The sequence below is a fragment of the Uloborus diversus genome, chromosome 9, assembly GCF_026930045.1.
Source record: "Uloborus diversus isolate 005 chromosome 9, Udiv.v.3.1, whole genome shotgun sequence".
Taxonomy (NCBI): domain Eukaryota; kingdom Metazoa; phylum Arthropoda; class Arachnida; order Araneae; family Uloboridae; genus Uloborus; species Uloborus diversus.
Genome location: NC_072739.1, coordinates 137,327,714 through 137,346,882, shown reverse-complemented (window position 1 = coordinate 137,346,882; position 19,169 = coordinate 137,327,714). Strand labels below are relative to the sequence as shown.

General features: G+C 36.9%; 1 protein-coding gene across 1 annotated transcript; it reads right to left on the bottom strand.

Annotated features, from left to right (window-relative positions):
* Nucleotides 1–36: 36 nt before the first annotated feature.
* On the bottom strand, nucleotides 37–17,983 carry LOC129230524 (uncharacterized). The gene is made up of 4 exons (XM_054864927.1): nucleotides 17,792–17,983; nucleotides 14,194–14,482; nucleotides 6,138–6,274; nucleotides 37–252 (listed from the first exon to the last, which is right to left on the bottom strand). Exons 1-4 carry the CDS (start codon nucleotides 17,981–17,983, stop codon nucleotides 37–39), a joined length of 834 nt encoding a protein of 277 aa, XP_054720902.1.
* Nucleotides 17,984–19,169: the final 1,186 nt, after the last annotated feature.

Here is a 19,169-nt window from a genome sequence, read left to right as displayed (position 1 = left end):
GGCAGGTGCAGATGTAGAAAAGCACCGCTAAACTGCTCAGTCGCATGCCTGCATTGCAAGAGCAATTGCAACAACGGCGCCAAAATATGTATTCATGACGAAGGCGACGGCGATGACATCGATACACTGCTGATCTCTGTGGACACCGTTTCCAATGCCGATGAATATGAATAAGCCTCGACATTTCCGCCTCAAGAATACCAAGATGTCACCTTGTAAAGTTATATTCTCATTTTTTACTTTCTTCTGTATCTAATATATAGAAGAAAGTATTGGATTCGTACAAATTTTCGAATTTTGACGGATTCGAACGTTTTGAGGTGTGCTGAGTCCATTTCGACCATTTTTGGAAAATGTCTGTCTGTCTGTGTGTGTATGTGTGTGTGTATGTGTGTCACGTCTGTGTGTGACCAGTTTTTTGTGGCCGCTCTATAGCAAAAACTACCGCATGAAATCGAACGAAATTTGGTACACATATGTGCCCCTATGTGAACTTGTGCCCATTGGTTTTTGGCGCGAATTCCTCCAAGGGCGATGGAGCAATGGGACGTTTTTTGAGTTACGCGTGCTTGCTATTCCTCAGGAAGTAACTCGCGGAATCAAACAAAATTTGGTCCATATGTTGCCATTAACAGGAACAGGTGCTGATTCAATTTTGGTGTCAATAACTCAAACGGGGGTTGAGCTATAGAACGTTTTTTGTCGTCAATTGTGACTGCTGTATCTCAAGAAATAATGAACGGAATGAAAGAAAAATTTATCGGCAAGCAGCCCTTAGTGGGTATAAGAACTGATTTTATTTTGGTGTCAACAGCTAAAAAGGGGGGGGGGTAACGCAATAGCCTGTTCTTTTTTTCCATTGTGAGTGCCCTATCTCAAGAAGTAATACTACGTTCTGGTTGAAATTTGGAATATATGTGAATCCATATGTAAACAGGCTTTGGTTCAATTTTGACGCCAATCGCTCCAAGAGGTGTTGATTTTTTTTTTTCGAATAAAAATATTTTTATTAATGCAACAATAAGAAAGATAAATCGTAATAGATTGTCGTCTGCGTATTTCTCGTGATTTTAATTGTATGGAAATGATAGGAAATATTATCCATAGACTAATAATAAGAGTAGACCGAGCTTTCTCATTCTTGCTGATGAAGAAAATTGGTTCATAGATGTATCATGTGACTAGTGGAAGGGCTTGGCGAAGACTTTGGCAGCATGGTTGCTAGATGGCAGCATTATCTACAGTTTGGCACTCGACATGCATTTTACGACAATGTGTTTTCATTAAAAAAAACTTCCAGGTGCAGAGATTGAACTGTTTTTCTTTTAGTTATGCATTATTTTGACACTAGTAATAGTTTTTGATCAGTTTTCGGTAACTTTTATTTCATTTGGAGCTGTCAGCGTTGGCGTGAACGAAATGGCGTAAACGTTTTGCGTTAACGCAAAAATGTACTAATCGGTATCTTAAATTGAAATTGTAGGTAAAAATCTTACCGTTTGCTGATTCTTCTTGGTCGCTTGCATCTTTTATTGCTTAGAGAGTTATTGAAATTGACTAAAGAAAATGCACAATACTATCTAAACGAAAAACTCACTATATTAACAAAATATTTACAAATTAGAATAACAAATTTACAAATCGGACTCCATAAAAGATCATTCTTCCGTGTTCCATAAATTCTATTTATTTTATTTCGCGCTGGCGTTGATCGTCTGCTACGATTAACGCCCGCTGTTGTTAGGATATCCACCAGTCACATGGTTTGGTTTATGAGCAGCAAAAGGGTTGCCATAGCTCGGTCTACTCTTATTATTAGTCTATGATATTATCTCAATGATTTAAAATTTTTAACTGTTGCCATCTTGCGTTTGTTAACAAATAAAATATTTGTAATTAATTCAAAATAACTTTCTTTTAAAATAACTTTCAATTTTCGCTCTTTGCTTTGCTCTTGCAATAATTCAGACATTGGGATGGTCGTCAAGTTTTTGCATGTGTAATTTTGTTTTTGTTGGGAATATTGCTTCCTCGTCAAGCATGGGGAGGGATCAGAAAAAAAAAAAGAAAAATATAGAAGAAAGTTTCGTGATGGCCACAACATACTAGTTAATTACTGTCATTCCGTATTCATTTGTAAAATACTTTTAAAATGAGGCTAGTAATGATATAATAAAAAGAATAATGCAAACGATTATTTTTCGTCAATTGCAAATATGTAATTTCTGTTGTTAAAATGTTAATTAAAATAGTATCGTAACCATACTCAATTCAAGAAAAACACCGACATTGAGTGTACTTGTACACGTTAGAAATTCATAACTTTTGATAGCTTGTCTGCTGGATGTCGTGATGGTTAGACACTGGCTTCATAAACCTTTAGTCGCAGGTTTAAACCCGTAGTTTAAGTGTTCAGTCGATGGATTTTCGAAATGAAAAAAATCGTCAGTGGACATGTCGCATGATTGCAGCCTGTTACCGATCCCTTGAGTGCATATTTGGCTTTGGCACTCTGGGAGAAAAAGAGCCAGTTGAAAAAATTTCTTTTTTCGAAAATTAACGATTTTCAGTAACGTTTACATCGAAAACAACTTGATATTTGACAAGTATGTATAAAAACAATTTCATAGAAAATTTAGTTCTATTTTTATTTGAAACATATTTTTCGCTCTTTTCGAGATTTTAAGGGAAAACCCAAAATTTTTCAACCCCCCCCCCTTCCACCTTCAGTTCACCTCTCAAGGGCGGGGACTTTCAATATGCTTACCAACTAACTAACCCTAACAAATTTCTGAAGTCAAAAATTATCGCATATTCCATGCACGCTATAATATATTCATTGATTAGACTGTTCGAGTCAGTTTAGTGTTTATGAATGGCAAGTGTTTCATTTTTTGCCATGAAGGTGCGGGTTTGAAATCCTATAACTTTTGATTGGTTGAATAAAATGCTACAAAGTAGCATATCAAATTGATAGTAATTTAATGATCTACAAGTTTGTCATTGACAATTTTTATGCATATTGATATTGGGAGGTACTAAGAGTAAATGTTTGACAAAAAGAGAGAATTTCTTCGAAAATCGTAGAGTTTTCATAACATATACCTGGAAAATTTTTGAAAATTTGACAAATATATGTAGAAGCAGTTTCATAGTAAGTTTATTTAGTTTGAATTTTTATTTTAAACTCATTTTTTTCCACCGTTTCCGACGTTTTCTCGAAAAACCCAAAATTTTCTTCCCCCCCCCCTCCCTCCCACCTTTAGCTCACCCCCCAGGGTCGGGGATTTTTAGTATGTTTACTTACTAACGACCCGTAACAATATTCTGAAGTCAAAAATTATCGCATATTCCATGCACGCTACAATGTGTTCATTGACTGGACTATTTGTGTTGCGACAGTAACAATCCAACACACCCCAGAAGTTATCGGTTTTTAAAAGGAACTTGAAGGTTTTTGCGATCACAACGGATTTAACGTACACCATTCACCATTAGCGAACACTGGGAATCTTCCGTTCAGATGATCTAGACATGGACTCATCTGCCCTATGCTCTCTTAAAACTGACATGCTGATGGAATATTAGGAAAACTATTTTAAAATTGCAAAAGATAGTAAGTAATTCCAATCTAGTCTACATAAATAAAACAAAGAATAAATATGTGTGTATATTTATATTTATGCTTGTATATTTCCTATACAAATCCACGGTTTACGTCGGATGTCGACCAAATTTGGCGGGGAAATACTTAGACATCCAAGAAGGAACATAGGGGGGGGGGGGGGGTACGAACACCAAAAAAAGAACCGAACCGTTCTAATTATAGCTTTAGGACGCGAAAATGGCACTTATCTATATTATAAGGGCGAAAAATTGCTCGTAAAAATTAGAAAAAATATTCATAGAAACCCCTAGTTTTCCTTCACCAGATAAAATTCGTTCTGAGGTTCCAAGGTAGTTAGAACGTGAATTATAACTGTTTTCAACTAATTTCGCGTTAAAATGAAGGTAAGCCTTCAAATAGAAATTCATTGTGGATAACGATCATTGTTGAACAATGCTTTGATTAGAATTTATAGCGTGAAGAAATCACTGAGCAGAAAGATCTGTTGCTATTTTGTTTCTCGAATATGAACAAATAAAATTCTGGCTTTTATTTTGAGGCTTTTCCCGTAATCGGGGGGATTAAAATTTTTTTCTTTTTGATTATTTTTTCGCAATTAAATCTGTCGGAACATTTTACAAACTTTTTTTTTGTGCAAGCCTAATTGTTGAACTCGCGGCACTTAACATAGCTTCTATTTTCGAGGTAGACCGTACAAAGCCGGGTGACGCAGCTAGTAGTGAATGGATTTCTAAAGGTGAATCTTAAAGAGAATGCGGATGTTTTTTGAAAGAAAAGGACATATTTGAATCTTGAGGAGTTTTTAAACAGGAACGTTGAAGATGCTTCATGCAAATTTTACGCGAAATATTGAGCATTTTGTTATCTTATGTACATCCGCTCACATATAAAAACAAACTAGATGTTTTGCAGGTGTATATATTGTTTATTTGTGCATTAGATGGATCGGTATTTTTAGCGACCTCGATCCTTTTGTCATATCTTCCGACGAGCGCGATGTACCTGGGTCTGCTCTCACATTTTTTGCAACATTGTCTTGCACATACACTGAAAAACAATTTGGAATATAATGTGCAGGTAGTGTGCTTAATTTCAGTCAGTAACATATCTGGGAAGGAATAAGAAAGTTTCCCTCTAAAAGTCAATGACCTCCTTGAAATTAACCTGAAACCTTTCTGAAAAAATCAGAAACCTTCTCAATAAAAGCCAGCCGTGTTTCTGGAAGAAATCAGAAACTTACCAAGAAAACTAATACAATAGAATCTCGATAACTCGAAGTTATAACTCAAATTTTCCATTATCTCAAAGTTTTTATCGGGCTCAAACTTTTGAGACTGTTGTGGAAACTTGCCATAACTCGAATTACCAATAACTCGAACGTTTCAGCCGGTGTCTTGGGACCCTGAAATTAACCTGAATCCTTTCTGCAAAAATCATAAACCTTCTCATTAAAAGCCAGTCGTGTTTCTGGAATAAATCAGGAACCTACCAAGAAAACTTAGCTTGGCACCTTCCTGATTCAGCAACAAGGCTTCTAAAGCGAGTATGACTGAAGCTAAGTCAGCATTCATGCAAAGCTACAATATCCAGAGAATGCATTTCGCTCTCGTTTGGCGGTTCAGTCAATCTGGTTGGGCTGAAACTGAGCTAAAGGCAAAAAACCTAATAAAGAAGTTGAAGTACTTCTGCACAGTGGCATTTGAAAATATTGTTACAAATTCAGTAAATAATAATTATTTTTTGTGATTAATTTGTTGAAATCTAGCTAAATTTGGCGTTATCTTTCATCTAAAATTGTCTTAGTAACGTAACCTGTAAACAGTTTCATCGAATGTACATACAGCCCCCTAACATTCGGCTGATGTATATGGTCCCCTCACTTCTGAATGATAAAATTTGTGAATGGAAAGAAATGAGAAAGTGGTAGAGCGGTGTAGGATTTTCTGGATTATTTGAGAAGCTCTCTTTCGATGTTTATAAATAGCCGTGACGCGTGATAAAAAGCCAGTCTCGACTGAGCTGTTGCGCTGAGAGTGTATTAGCTTTGTTTTGTGAAGCTTTTGGGTTGTGTTTTTGTGCATTTTGATGTGAATACGTGTGTTACCGTTGAGTTTACGGTGTTAATCGATATTTGCCTAATTGCTATGGTTAATTTAGCAGTTGTTAACGATATTTCTTGTAAATAGTTGTAAATAAATCTCCTGTGTTTTCTCAAGAACTGTGTCGTCATTTGAAGAAAGTTTGAAACTGCACCGAACGTGTAACAATTATTTTTCACCAATATGGGAAGTCTGCTTTTATGCTGTTTGTAGCGATTCAGGAAACTTTTCGCAAATGTACTTATCTTTCACAGGAAACTTGTGGAAACCCATACCGGAACGTTGCCCGGAAATAAACTGTGACGTTTCGGAATTTTCTTACGATGTCGCACGCTCTCCTGTTACGCTCTGTCGCAGAAGTTTTCTATTTTCAATTTTATTTCAACTCTTAATGCTCAATTTTATCTTACCAAGTCCATTCCGTGCTCCAACACAGTCTCCCACGGCACTAAAACGACTGAGCAAGCAGGCTCCGTGAGAACGATATTTGCTGCAATTGGATCACAGTAGAAGTTGAACTCGGCTGTATCGGTAGCGTTTCCTACGCCTGGGAAAACAGTGCGTTACTTTTAATTTTGAAAAAAAAAAAAAAAAAAAATCATCACAAAGAAAGCAGAATAAAATAAATTAATTTTCATGCTTCGCAATTTTAATTAAAAAAAAAAAGCCAGTAACTTGGCCGAAAACATTTGTGACACACCTCATGTTCTGTATCCAACGTATGAACTCTCCCCCGTTTATAGCGGAGGGAATTTATGACTATAATGTAATAGCTCGAATCCCCCTTTTCGTTTTACTGTGTATTATTTAACATTTTTATACCGAAATTGCAACTGCTACGGAATTTTTATTTGGTCACTTCGACTGCATTATAAATGGACGCGTACGTACAGTAGAATCTTGTTCATCTGGTGCCCGCGTGTCCGGATCTCGGGTTTATCGGGATCAATTTCGTAGAGATGGAAAAAAAAAAAAAAACCTTAAATAATAATTTTGAATTATGATTTCAAGAACGGAACTATAAATACGCCAAATATTCGGTTTTTGTTTTGATTAAACGTACCAGCGCCATAGCCTGGGGATTCCATTAGGGCGCTAATATGCCTTACCTTTTGTGACCTATGCCCTAAACATTAAAATTGCATTTAAAAAAGGAGGGAAATTCTGGGGTAAAGTCACAAAAGCTCCCTTCCTATAACATAAACAAATATCCTTTTCAATTGCGTTTTAGAAACTTTAATTTCTAGAGAACTGAACTATATTTCTCCCTTTAACGTCATCAAAAGTGACCCACAATCACAGTTTTAGTGCTTCTGATTTCGATTTTGGTGGAAGAGAGTGGCAAACCCATTTCTTCCTCTAACATCATCAAATTTTGCCAACAATTGCGGTTTTAGGATTTAATGGTCTTAAAATTTCCTGAGAAAAGATTTTAAACCTCTACCCTCTCTAATATCAATAAAGGCGGTCTGAAATAGCGTTATCAGAACTTTAACTTCGAAAAATTTGGAAGAAATGTTCCAAATTCCACCTTTTTCCTAAACGTCATTATAGATACCCCACAATTATGCTTTCAGGACTGCGATTTCGAAAACTTTCCGGGGGATAGATTCCTTGTATCCCTGTTTTTCCTCTAACGTTACCAAAGATTGTCTACCACAACGTGTTTAAGGGGTCTAAAGACTTTTAACCTTCAAAACTTTCGATTTTCTGGAAGGAATATATGTTATGCATACATTATTAATGCTGAACAATTTGACACCTTATTTACTACCATACGCCAAAAACTTTTCAAGTTATCATAAAAATGCGTTAACTTTCCTTATAGAGATTTATGTTAACAGCAGCTGTTTAAGCCTCTTTTTCTCAGGTGCCGGTTTCTTCGGTTTTCTCGTTTTGCGCGCATGATATCTCACAAAATTTCTTATATATTTAAGTAAAACTTTTCATGCATGTTTGTCTAGTTTATTTTTATGATCTGAACCTAAATTTTAACTAAAAATGAAAGTTAATATTAAAAAAAAAAAATATTTTTGCCCACAATTTTGGAAAATTTCGATATTAACTTATAAAATTTCAAATAAATAAATAATTTATTTAAAAAAAAATAACTAAATTTAGGTTCTGGTTACGCATTTTTACGATAACTTGAAAAGTTTTTGTGTATAGTAATAAATAAGGTATCAAATTGTTCAGAATTAAAATATGCATAACATATATTTTTTCCCAGAAAGTCGAAAATTTTGAAGGTTAAAGATCCTTAAACCCCTGGGTTTAGTTTTGAAAAATTTACCAGGAGGGCCTTTGAACTTCCCCGACCTCTTAAATCACGGAAGATCGTCTAAAATAACTTTCTCACGGAGAGTTACCATACCTCTGTTTTGTGTGAGTACAGTCGAGTCCCGACTTCGCGAGGGATGCGTTTTAAGACTTCTCGCGTAAGTCGGAATTTCGCGTTGAGGAAAAATATATGCATACAAATTTTTGAAAGCATACCAAATACTTATAAACACCCCTCAAACTGCTCTGAAGCATTCCTTAACTATACACTACAGTTTCTTGCATAAAGAACTGAACTTTTACTGTATTTAAAAAATAAAAAACTGTAATTTAACATGAAATACTTTAAGAACAAAATGAATGACGAATGGGAATGAAAGACGCAAAATTAAAATGAAAAACTATAATATTACAGTAGATACAGTAACAATATTTAAGAGTTAAGAAATGAAGATAGTGATGAATTATGCTCCATGATCAGATCGTTATTCTTATCTAATTGTACATGTTTAAATATGTTTGCTTCGCCTTTACAACGTTTCGATTTGTGGCAACATCTCCTCTTCCTGATCTTTTTATTAATCCACAATACAAGAGCAGCTTCCATTTTCAAAATATTTACTTTGCAAGACTGCTCTGCAAGCTTCAATATTGAAACTAAGTTCTGAACTTTTACGGATATCTTTTAGTTTAGACTTTTAATTGTACGTATGGAAGATTCACTCATACTTTTTGTAGTTGTTCAAGCATATCGAGAATTTTAGCGTTATTTATTTATTTATTTTTTATCATGCACCTTCTTTATCTTCCCATCTTCACAAACTTTAGATGAAGGTGACACTAAGGTGTCATTTATATTTCAACAACTTTTATATTTAAAATGAGAACATAAATAAATGAAAGATGCTGAGTGGTTATTTAATGCACTAGACTAGTTTGGTGTTTGAACTTTAGCTATCATTGATGCTGAAAGAGATGCAATAACATTCACGAAATCAGTATTTAGCCGCCAATAACGAAACTGATACTTCCTTCCAAAAAAGGAATCGTGTTGTGGGCAAAAAATTCGCGTTAGTTATAAAATTCGTTACTCGTGAAAAATTCGCGTTATAGCCATTTCGCGTAAGTCAAATCGCGTTGTAGCGGGAGTCGACTATATTATTTTACCGGTAAACTCATGTTGCTAATTCTTTCTCTAGTACATGACGTATTTCTCGTCTTTGTATGCTCATATTCTAGTAATGACCTCCATGAATCAGAAGCTAGATCTGCTCTGTTTCTCTATCTGTATGCGGGGGTCTCAAGTCTCAGTTAAATTTCAGTAAGTTCCCGCTCTATAGCCAGGGCTAAGGCAGAAATACATGAAATTCACCGCCAGCACAGTCATTCCAGCCGAGGACTGCAGTTTCGTGCTTATTAGCACTCATCAGTCCGGAATAGGAAGTGCCTGAGCTGCAGGTGGAAAACCTCTTAAGGAAGTCAAGAGTGTCAAACAAACTGGTAGCTAATATAAAATTAGCACTGACCAGACGAGTGACCGAAGCAATGGTTCGGTTCAACTCGAAGATTGAAGGCAAGGCATGGTATATTCTGTAAGTTACCGCCCTACAGCCAGGGCTAAGGCAGAAATACATGAAATTCACCGCCGTCTCAGTCATTCTTGCTGAGGACTGCAGTTTCGTGCTTATTAGCACTCATCAGCCCGGCATAGGAAGTAACTGAGCTGGAGGTTGAAAACACCTTAAGGAAGCAAAGAGCTAAGAGCTAATAAGCACGAAACTGCAGTCCTCGGCTGGAATGACTGTGCTGGCGGTGTATTTCATGTATCTCAGTTAAATGTTTCAGAACTCCTAAGAGTCGTTGGATGCATCATGAAGACTCCAAATCAAACAGCAATGAGGGGTCGGAAATGCTTTTCCAACCCAGAAAATATGAGATATGTTTGGAGTATTCCAGACTGTTCGCAGTTCCTACTTTTCTTAGAAGTTCAGAAACGTTGAGTTGAGACACCCTGTATATACGTTTGAAAAAACCGTGAAGGATCGTCCAAGTCATGTTCAGTTTTTTGACTCTGTGATGGCCTTGGGCCATGAATGAGGTGCTTGAAATTCTTCTGCGTAAAAATTTGTTGGAGCGTCCTGCCATTCAAGTACCTTATTTCAATGTTTAGTTACAGCCCTAGAACGTACAATAAATTATAGTAGCAATGGGATTGTTTCCATTTGTCAAAAATACTACTTTTAGTCCCTGAAAATAATAGATTAAGCAAAAAAAAAATTATATTAATATGAATTTTTGGCATCTTGAATTCAAATTATGTTTTTCGCAATCACGAGCGTGTGTGTGTATGAATGCGCGTGTGTTTGTGTAGGCGCATGTGTGTGGGTGCGTGTGTGTGTATGTATGCATGTGTGTGCGTGTTGTGTATGCAGTGCTATGTGAGTGCGCGCGCGTGTGTGTAGGCGTTCGTGTGTGTGTATGTAGGCATATGTGTCTGTGTCTGTGCACAGGCATGAGTGTGTGTATGTGTGTGTATGCGTGTGTGTGTAGGATATGGACGCACACTGGAGACAATTTTCGCAAGAGGAGCAGCATCGTGAGGCCGGTCGACGCAACGGTGGTGCTGGCGGGAAAATAAAATGATAGGAATTCAAAACAGTCAAGTGAGAACAATAAGCAATCGTGATTGCTCAAAAAAAAAAAAAAAAAAAAAAAAAAAAACACGGAGCGAGAAAAAACTTTATTTTCCCAACGCTTGATTTTTAATTATTTTTTTAAATGTCCGATTTTGAAAATGAGGCGTGATTTTTATGGCGTCACAAATGATGCACTTTGGCGCATCTGTCTACCGCGTTTTCGCGTTATGATAATCAAGAAGCGAATTAAATATTGCGCTCTGCGCTTGCTATCACCCATATCGTTGGCAACACATGTGAGTAAGGAAGCGAATTAAATATTGTACTCTGTGAATGGCAACAGTGAATGGAATTTCATCATTTGTGATGTCATCGACAGAAGCGTAGACAATAAAAGCGCACCGATTAAAATATTTTTTAAAAATATTAAACTAAGTCAAATTATTTAAAAAATGGTCAGATCCTATGCTTTTAAGCATGCTCTTTCAAAAAAAAAAAAAAAAAATGCTTTTAAAATTTCGGAAACGACCCCTATTAACAAACAATGTGGCGTACTTGGACCGTCTGTCCGACACCACTGCACTTGCAGGGGCCGACTAACTAAAAGTGAGACCCTAGGCCCACAATAATTTGGAAGCTCCCTGACGACTCTATAGCAAGATACGGTGGTTGCGGGTTTGGTCTCCGTCAGAATTCATTTTTGGGGCCTCTTTGTCTATCCCAGAATTACACAAATAATTAACCATGTGCATTTATGAATTCCTTCAGGGCCCATCATAGTTGTGACATGGTAAATTCGCTAATAGCTGAATGAATAAAAATTCTCCTTTAAGTAAGTTTTTTTGCGATTAATAAGTTTTTATTTATTTTTATTATTATGCATAATTCTTTAGGAAATTTGAGGCCCCTTAGGAAGATGGGAGCCCCTGGCCCAGGCCTAGTTGGCCTGTGCTGTAACCAGGCCCTGTGCACTTGAACTATTAATGATAAAGTATTTGCGAGAAACGGTACTATGAAGTTTTGTTACAAAGCAGTTTTTTTTGCTTAAAAGGTAAGTATGCATATTTAAGAAAATGTGTTTTGCTTATTATCCGGATTTCCGTTTTTCCGGATTGCCTTTGATACCAGTTTAGCCGGATAAACGAGGTTCTACTGTATCATAAGTATTCGATGCTCATATGACGGTACTGTCTGACCACCGATGAGATGGAAAGGCGAACATCCGGTTTACAGGCGGAAACGAACGCATCTATTAGCTTTCGGGGCTGACAGCGTTTGCAGATGTGGATGACCTCTAAATTAAGCAGTCACATTGAAATGAACGAATTACGCGCCTCACATTTTTCCTTTTCCCCCTCATTCAGATCGACTCGTCTTAACTGGACGTTTGCCAATTACAAAGCAACCGTGAGCAGACAGTTTTTTCCAAAACAGCTTGTAAATTCGGGGATTTCTCAAGGGAACGGTAATAAAATTATATATTTATTTTTCAACTTCAATTTAGCTGCTTATGTAGTAGAGATCTACACTCATGTCCAAAATTATCTTGACATGCATAAATGCACGGATTTCTCAGAAACTGTGAACTATGAACTTGTGTTTTTTTGTAGAATGTTACATAGCACTATGACACATAAATAACAGAGGGAAAAAGTAAGGGTATTGCACATAATATAAAATTGTAGCACGATACATGTGAAAAATAGTAATAAAATGTTGAAAAACAACCTCAGAATAAAAGTAATAATGCAGAACAGAATTAAGCCTTACGATTTTAATACGGAATACGATATCCCCTGACTTGTACACACATATCACAACGTGTTTTCATGCTGGCAATAGCGTTGTTAACACAGTTTGGGGAAATAAGAACCACTCTTTAAGTAATGCCGTCTTCAGAGTTTTTACAGGTCGAGGAGGATGAGGTCTACGCAAAAGTGCTTTTCCAAGGTAGTCCCATGAGTTCTCTATCGGATTCAGATCAAGAGACTTTGCTGGCTACGGTGTTCGCTCAATGCCTGCACTTTCAAGGAAGTCGTTTAACGAGCTTTGTTCGATGTGGACGAACATTATCGTCCATTAATAAAAAGTCAGGTCTATATGCACCTCTGAAAAGTCTGACATAAGGCTCTGGACCACATTCCGATACCTCTCGCCGGTCACAGATCCACTTTCGCAAACATGTAGGGGCGTACGTCCATTGATCATTATTCATTCCCATACCATCACACCCGTACAACCAAAACGGTCACGTTCCATAATGTTTGAGGTGTGATTTCGTGTTCCTGACTCCCTTCAATGTAAACGAGACTTCAATGTAATGTAGAATTACCTGTAAAACTATAAACCTCGACTGATCAGTAAACAGAACATGGAACCATCGGTGTTCACTCCATGTCTGATGTGCTCTGTACCGATTTCGGCGTTCCCTCTTATGTTGTGTGGACAGTGAAACACATACCCTTGGCCTTCTGGCATAAAAGTCTGTATCATTAAACCTTCTGTATACCGTTTGCCGTGATACAGCAGTTTCAGTGGCAGCAACAAGCTCTGCTGAAGCTAACTGGCGAGCAGTAAATTTCCTGATACGACGGGCAGTTAGTGCCAGGCATCGATCTTCGGTAGCAGTTGACATTCGTTCACTGCCTTGTCCAGCCCTTCTTACAACAGTTCCCGCGTTTTGAAACTGTTTCCATAATGTAGAGACTGTCTGTCGTGAAATATTCAAACATCTGGCAATTTCTGTGATAGGCTGCCCTGCTTCTAAACGGCCGATGAGTCGCTACTTCATAGATTCTTTCAAATGATACTTCGAAGCCATAGCAAACAGATTTAAGCCCTTACACCCTGAAATAAAACGTTATATCACTAAGTTATTTATTTTGCGCAAAACGCTTGATTACGCATCGGATGACGTAAGCCTACATTTGCATATCACATATTCGCTGGATAACTTTTGATTGGATAGTGCTAATTAGGCTTGTTTTTCACAAAAATACAGGCCTGCAAAAATGGATCACATTGATTCGACATTTCACTGAATATCATTAATTTTTATACATAAATGGCTGCGAGGCACATCCATTTGAATCGAACGCGTCAGCTAATAAGAGCTTACAAACAGTATCTCCTCTAATTCGCCAAGTAGGTATAGCTAGTATAGTAAGTGTGGTGTTTTATCTGTTAACTCAGTTTTCCTTCTACACGTGACGTCAATATCAAGAAACTTTGCAAACAAGAATAGTAGGTTACCATCATCACCCCTACCAAACACAGAAAGAAAAAAACTCATTTAAGCACCGAGGGATCGCGCCACTAATCATCTATCTCCACATTCATTTACATATTAGTTTGGCAGCATTGATTGAAAGTTAAGATTTCATACCAATATTGTTGATCGCTCGCATTTTCTGGCATCAAAATGGCAGCGATGAGTCAGATTATGTTTTATAGTGACTCTAACCATCACCACCCTAATATGGTGGTGCTCTAACTCTTGGCAATTAGCCTACAAACTTTTAATTACATGAAATGGATTAAGTACGCTTACCTTTGTAGTTGCCTCCCATTATGACAATGGACTTCAGATTTTCAGTGAAATGTGGATCTATTCGTTGAGCTATCGCTAAATTTGTCAGCGGCCCAATCGCTATCAACGTTATTTCTTTGGGATGCTCCTTTGCCATTTTTATGAGAGCAGAAACCGCTGGAATCTCACTTTCTTTTAAATCGCCGGTAGAAAATTCATGGCCGCGGTTTCCTAGTCCATCAGAGCCGTGTATTTTCCCTGTTCTATCGTGTCTGATAAAAGCGGTGCTGCTTCCTCTGTAAATTGGAATCTAAAAACGAAAACGAAAGGATTTTCAGTCCTAATTTATGCGCATTGCCAACTTAATACAGCAATCGTACGCTATAACGACAATTGTAACTGAAGCGAAATCGTCAATAAGTGCACATCATTATGTATCGAAGTTCACCACTCGAATAAATACCGTGTGAAGCACCGTTTATACGTTTGAGAGCGGACGATATGAAAAGCGTATTTATGAAAAAACGTATAACAGGTATAGGTTAATATGTATTGAACTCAGCTGGGACTAATTTTAAAGCCGTATAAACGGTTCTATTGTTTTTTTTTCTGGTGCAAGAGTCTTGGTAGGCTATGCTGCGCTAGTCTGGTGTGAACCCCACACTACTTCCTATGATTCTATAAGGTGCCTGACTCAAGAGCGTTAGAAGCAACACTTCTTAAATGAATAGCTTTTTAGACATTTCCTAAGCACATAAAGGTATGATAAACGTAGAGAATTTTACTTTCAAATAAAATTCCGTCAAATTTGTCACCAACTTGGCTACCAAAAGTTTGATGATATGTCGCCAAATCATAACAACACAGTCTGCACATTAACACTGATTTCCTCTAAAAAGGAGTAAAAGACCACCTCTGGAGCATCCGAATGCAACCAAAAAGGAAGGTTCACAACTGCACCCCACTCAGAGTCAATATACAAAATTTGAACCTTCTTCGATATACAGTTTTTGAATTATGCGAGATACATACATGCGCACATACAGACGTCATGAGAAAACGCGTGGTAATTTAAATGGGGATGGTAAAAATGGATATTTTGACATCCCTGAGTAAAATATGTGGTACCTTGTACAGTGGCTTAGTTTGTATAAAAATCAAACATTAAGTTTAAAATTTTAGCAATATTGATTTTAGTAACGCTTGACTATCAGCAGATATATGCTTTCAGTGTTTGACGTACTTTTTCGTTAAAGGTATGTCACTTGGTTTGGCGATGCGATTGGCGATAAAATTATAGTTACCCTACACTTGGGGAAAACCTAACCTGGCAGCATGGTGAAGGCTTACGCAGATCCTAATCATAGCATTACGGCGCAGCGCTGGCAGGTTAGGTTTGCCCCAACTACAGACTTCAGGAGTTGAAGTTGTCGAATGTCGCCAACTACGAAATTTTTAGTTTGCAATACGATACATAAATTAAAGTTTCAAGAATTAAAATACGCCAAGTGACGTACTTTTAACGGAGAAGTGCCTTTTTTTGCTTGGAATATTTTGCACAATATTCGTTACCTTCGTGAAAGATTTGAGCTAGGGAAACTAAAAATCTTACTACTATTATATATGCGAAAGTCTGTCTGTATGGATGTATGGATGTATGGATGTTTGTTGCTCTTTCACGCAAAAACTACTGAACGGATTTTTATGAAACTTTACAATAATATAGCTTATGCATCAGAATAACACATTAGGTAGTTTTCGTCCCGTTATGGGGGGAAAAACCCCCTTAGGGGGGCAATAAAATGCAATTTTTGTATAAATTCTCTAATATAGGGATGAACAAATACTTGCACATATTTACATTACATGTCCATCGAAAGCTCTGATTTTTCTGCTGAAGATGGCACCTATTCGAAATTTCTAAGTAGAATAAAAAACGAGTTATGAGCTTTTTAGTTCCATGTTCGAAGGCTTTCCTCAACTAAATACAGTATTTAGTGTATCATCTCAACTCCCTGTCGATAGCGGCAATTGTTGTATTGTTGGCTATCTTTGCTTTTCGTGACTGTTCAAGGCTTTTCTCAAGTCAAATCTTGAGGTAAGATTTTTGCACAAGATTGGCAAATAATACATGATTTGGCTGATCATTTTCCATTTAAAAGGAACTTTAATGTATTTACGCTGATTGAACACTTACTCATTATCTAATCAATCAGCAGATCGCCAAAATTTTTGCAGAAAGATTTCCGTAGCTGATGCATTTGGCAGTTTTTTTCAACGTCGCTGTTTTTGAAGCTGAAGACTACGTCATAATGTTTCTCAGCTTTCACCATGTAAACAAAATATCGCCATAAAAAACTTTTTTTACTGTGTTAAATAATCCAGCAACTAAATTAGGCAAATCCATAAACAGCACAAAAACTTCTATTAATTTTCCTTTTTGCACAATGTCAAACAATCGCCAAATTTTACTACTTATTTTGGAAACATTTCGGATGAAACTCTTTAGCGCCATTTTATGGTGACCAAAAGTATCTCAGCACCTGGCGATAATATCGCAACGAAAATTAATATCATATCGTTTTACAAAGTAAGGAAAGAAGGAGGGAGCATCATCGAAGGTATCCCAAAACGATTCAAGCAAATTCGGTAAAATCGCACCAAGAGCCCACATTGATTGAAATTTCCCAAAATAACTAAAGCAAGTATAAGGGGGATTACGAGCGCGGCTATATATTTTTTTAAACTTCGTACTTCAATAGCCATACAGAGAAGGTTTTAGACTCCATGTTAAAAAAAAGTATCAAGAGATTAATCTTTTTAAACACGAGAAGATTAATTTCATCTTTTGGAAATTTGTATATGCTTAAATATAGTGCTTTCGTTTCTAAATCAATACTACTTTGCTCTTTATACTTATTGCTATTTTAGGTTTATGGGTAAGGAAGAAACTCGATTTTTAATCACGTCAAAAAGATGTGTTTTAAATTCTTTCACTTAAAACAGAAAACAAAAGCAAGTAACGATTTTTTCTCATAATTATTACTGACCCAGGCAACGCCGGGTATTTTTGCTAGTAGTAAATAAAATTGGGGATATTTCGATAATTGGGAATCTGGCGATCTTTCTTCATTGGCGTCGATTTTTTCCCCCAGCGCCTGTGAGAGAGGTATTTTTCTTCGCAAATTTAAACAAAGAGATCGGAAACATCTATTCACACAGGGTTACTAAACCAGTAGGGTTACCAAAATAAAATTATTTACGCCAAAAGTGCGACGACCGTGCCAGCTTCCCAATTATCGAAATATCCCCTAAAAATTGGGTATTGCTTCAGTATAATCCCCGGGTTGGCACCGTTTTTTTTCTCGACATTTTTCGGTGATAACTCGCCAAGTGTGTTTGCTGTCTTGTGTTTTGGTTGTTCTCGCGAGAGCTTCTGTTGCCATTGTGCGTCTAGGTTTTTTTTGTAGTATGTGCTGCTAGTTTGTGCGTAGACGCGTTGTACTGTTACAAAACGTCGCCAAGCCGAAAAGTCGCCAACCCGGGGATTATATATTAATGCTGTCCTATAAATTGAGCAAACTTTGTGTTTAGAAATGAAACGACTTTTTATACTCACCTTAGTCTCTCTACAAAGCGTGAGTACACGCATGACGTTTTTGCAAACATCGTCCAAAGCGCAGTTTCCAAAACAACATGTTATCCCCATCACCTCGCAAACATCTTTGGCACTGAGGGCTAGCATTATGGCCACAGCATCATCGACGCCGCAATCTGTGTCTATCACTATTTTCGATCTCGTCTTCGCCATAATTTGCAGGAAAGGATCAGTGAAGGCTGATCTCTGAATTTCAAACAAATGGAGATGAAAGTGTTAGTAAATCTGCATGTAACAAATAAACTTGTGAAATAAAATTATTGCCTATTCAGCCTAAAGGCTTAGCTCAAGCAGCGGAACTTCCATTCACGCAAAATGCTTAACAATAATCACAAAAAAGTTTAGCAAAAGTTTAGCTCATTCGGATAATGAAAATCTCAATGCTATTTTATGGCCTTATTCGTACTGTATATTCAGACAACAGTTGTCTGACCATGCTATTCAAACAGATAATTGCGCATGCGCCGAAACTGTTGTGCGAGTTGCTATTCTGACAAACTAGACGTTAAATCCCGGTTATCACAAATTTGCCATTTCAACTGCGCTTGCGCGCGGACTTAGCTTTTTGTGCTTTCTGTTTTAAGATTTCGTGTTGCTTGTTTAAATTTCGGCTGAGCGAGAGTCCCACCAAATTAATGAATGCGATTAGACTATTTTCACAGCGATTTTGTGACACATTATATGAAACCACGGATATGAATGACTGATAATCTTAAGAGAAAAATGACACTTCAATATTTATTAGTTTGCAAATATTTATTTAACATAAATGTAAAACACGTTGTGTACTTCAAAAATGATTGGAATATTAGTACAGAAATCCTTTTTTTGCGGATATTTTACGTTTGGCGTAAACAACTTAGTATTATACATTTTTTATTTAGGTTGAGGGTTCGGCTTTGTATTAGAAGTGATGCTGCAATTCTAGTTCGCTCTTCTGAGGTTAAAAATTTGATCCTGAAAAGGGACAGATAAATCAGACACCATTATATCAGAATCCATTAATAATTAAGACGCAAAATTCAATCTTTACCGAGACCTAAATCTAAATCAGAGAAAACTTTGTGATTTCTAATTTTTATCTGTTGCTATCTCATATTTATTACCAAACTTAAAATGTTTGTAATTAATTTTAGCAAGATTTTTAAAATCAGCGAAGTCCGCGCGCAAGCGCAGTTGAGATGGCAAATTTGTGATAACCGGGATCTAACGTCGAGTTTCTGACAACTGTTGTCTGGTTATACACGACCGTCGTACTTCAAACAAAAGTTGTCTGACTTGTTATTCGAAAAACAGATAACTGCGCATGCGCCGAAACTGTTGTGCGAGTTGCTATTCC

Coding starts and splice junctions, on each gene's coding strand:
- LOC129230524 (XM_054864927.1), bottom strand. CDS start 17,983: ATGGCGAAGACGAGATCGAAAATAGTGATAGACACAGATTGCGGCGTC. Junction 6,275..14,193: donor AATGGGAGGCAACTACAAAG/GTAAGCGTACTT, acceptor CTGTTTTCCCAG/GCGTAGGAAACGCTACCGAT. Junction 253..6,137: donor TGGAGCACGGAATGGACTTG/GTAAGATAAAAT, acceptor TCTATATATTAG/ATACAGAAGAAAGTAAAAAA.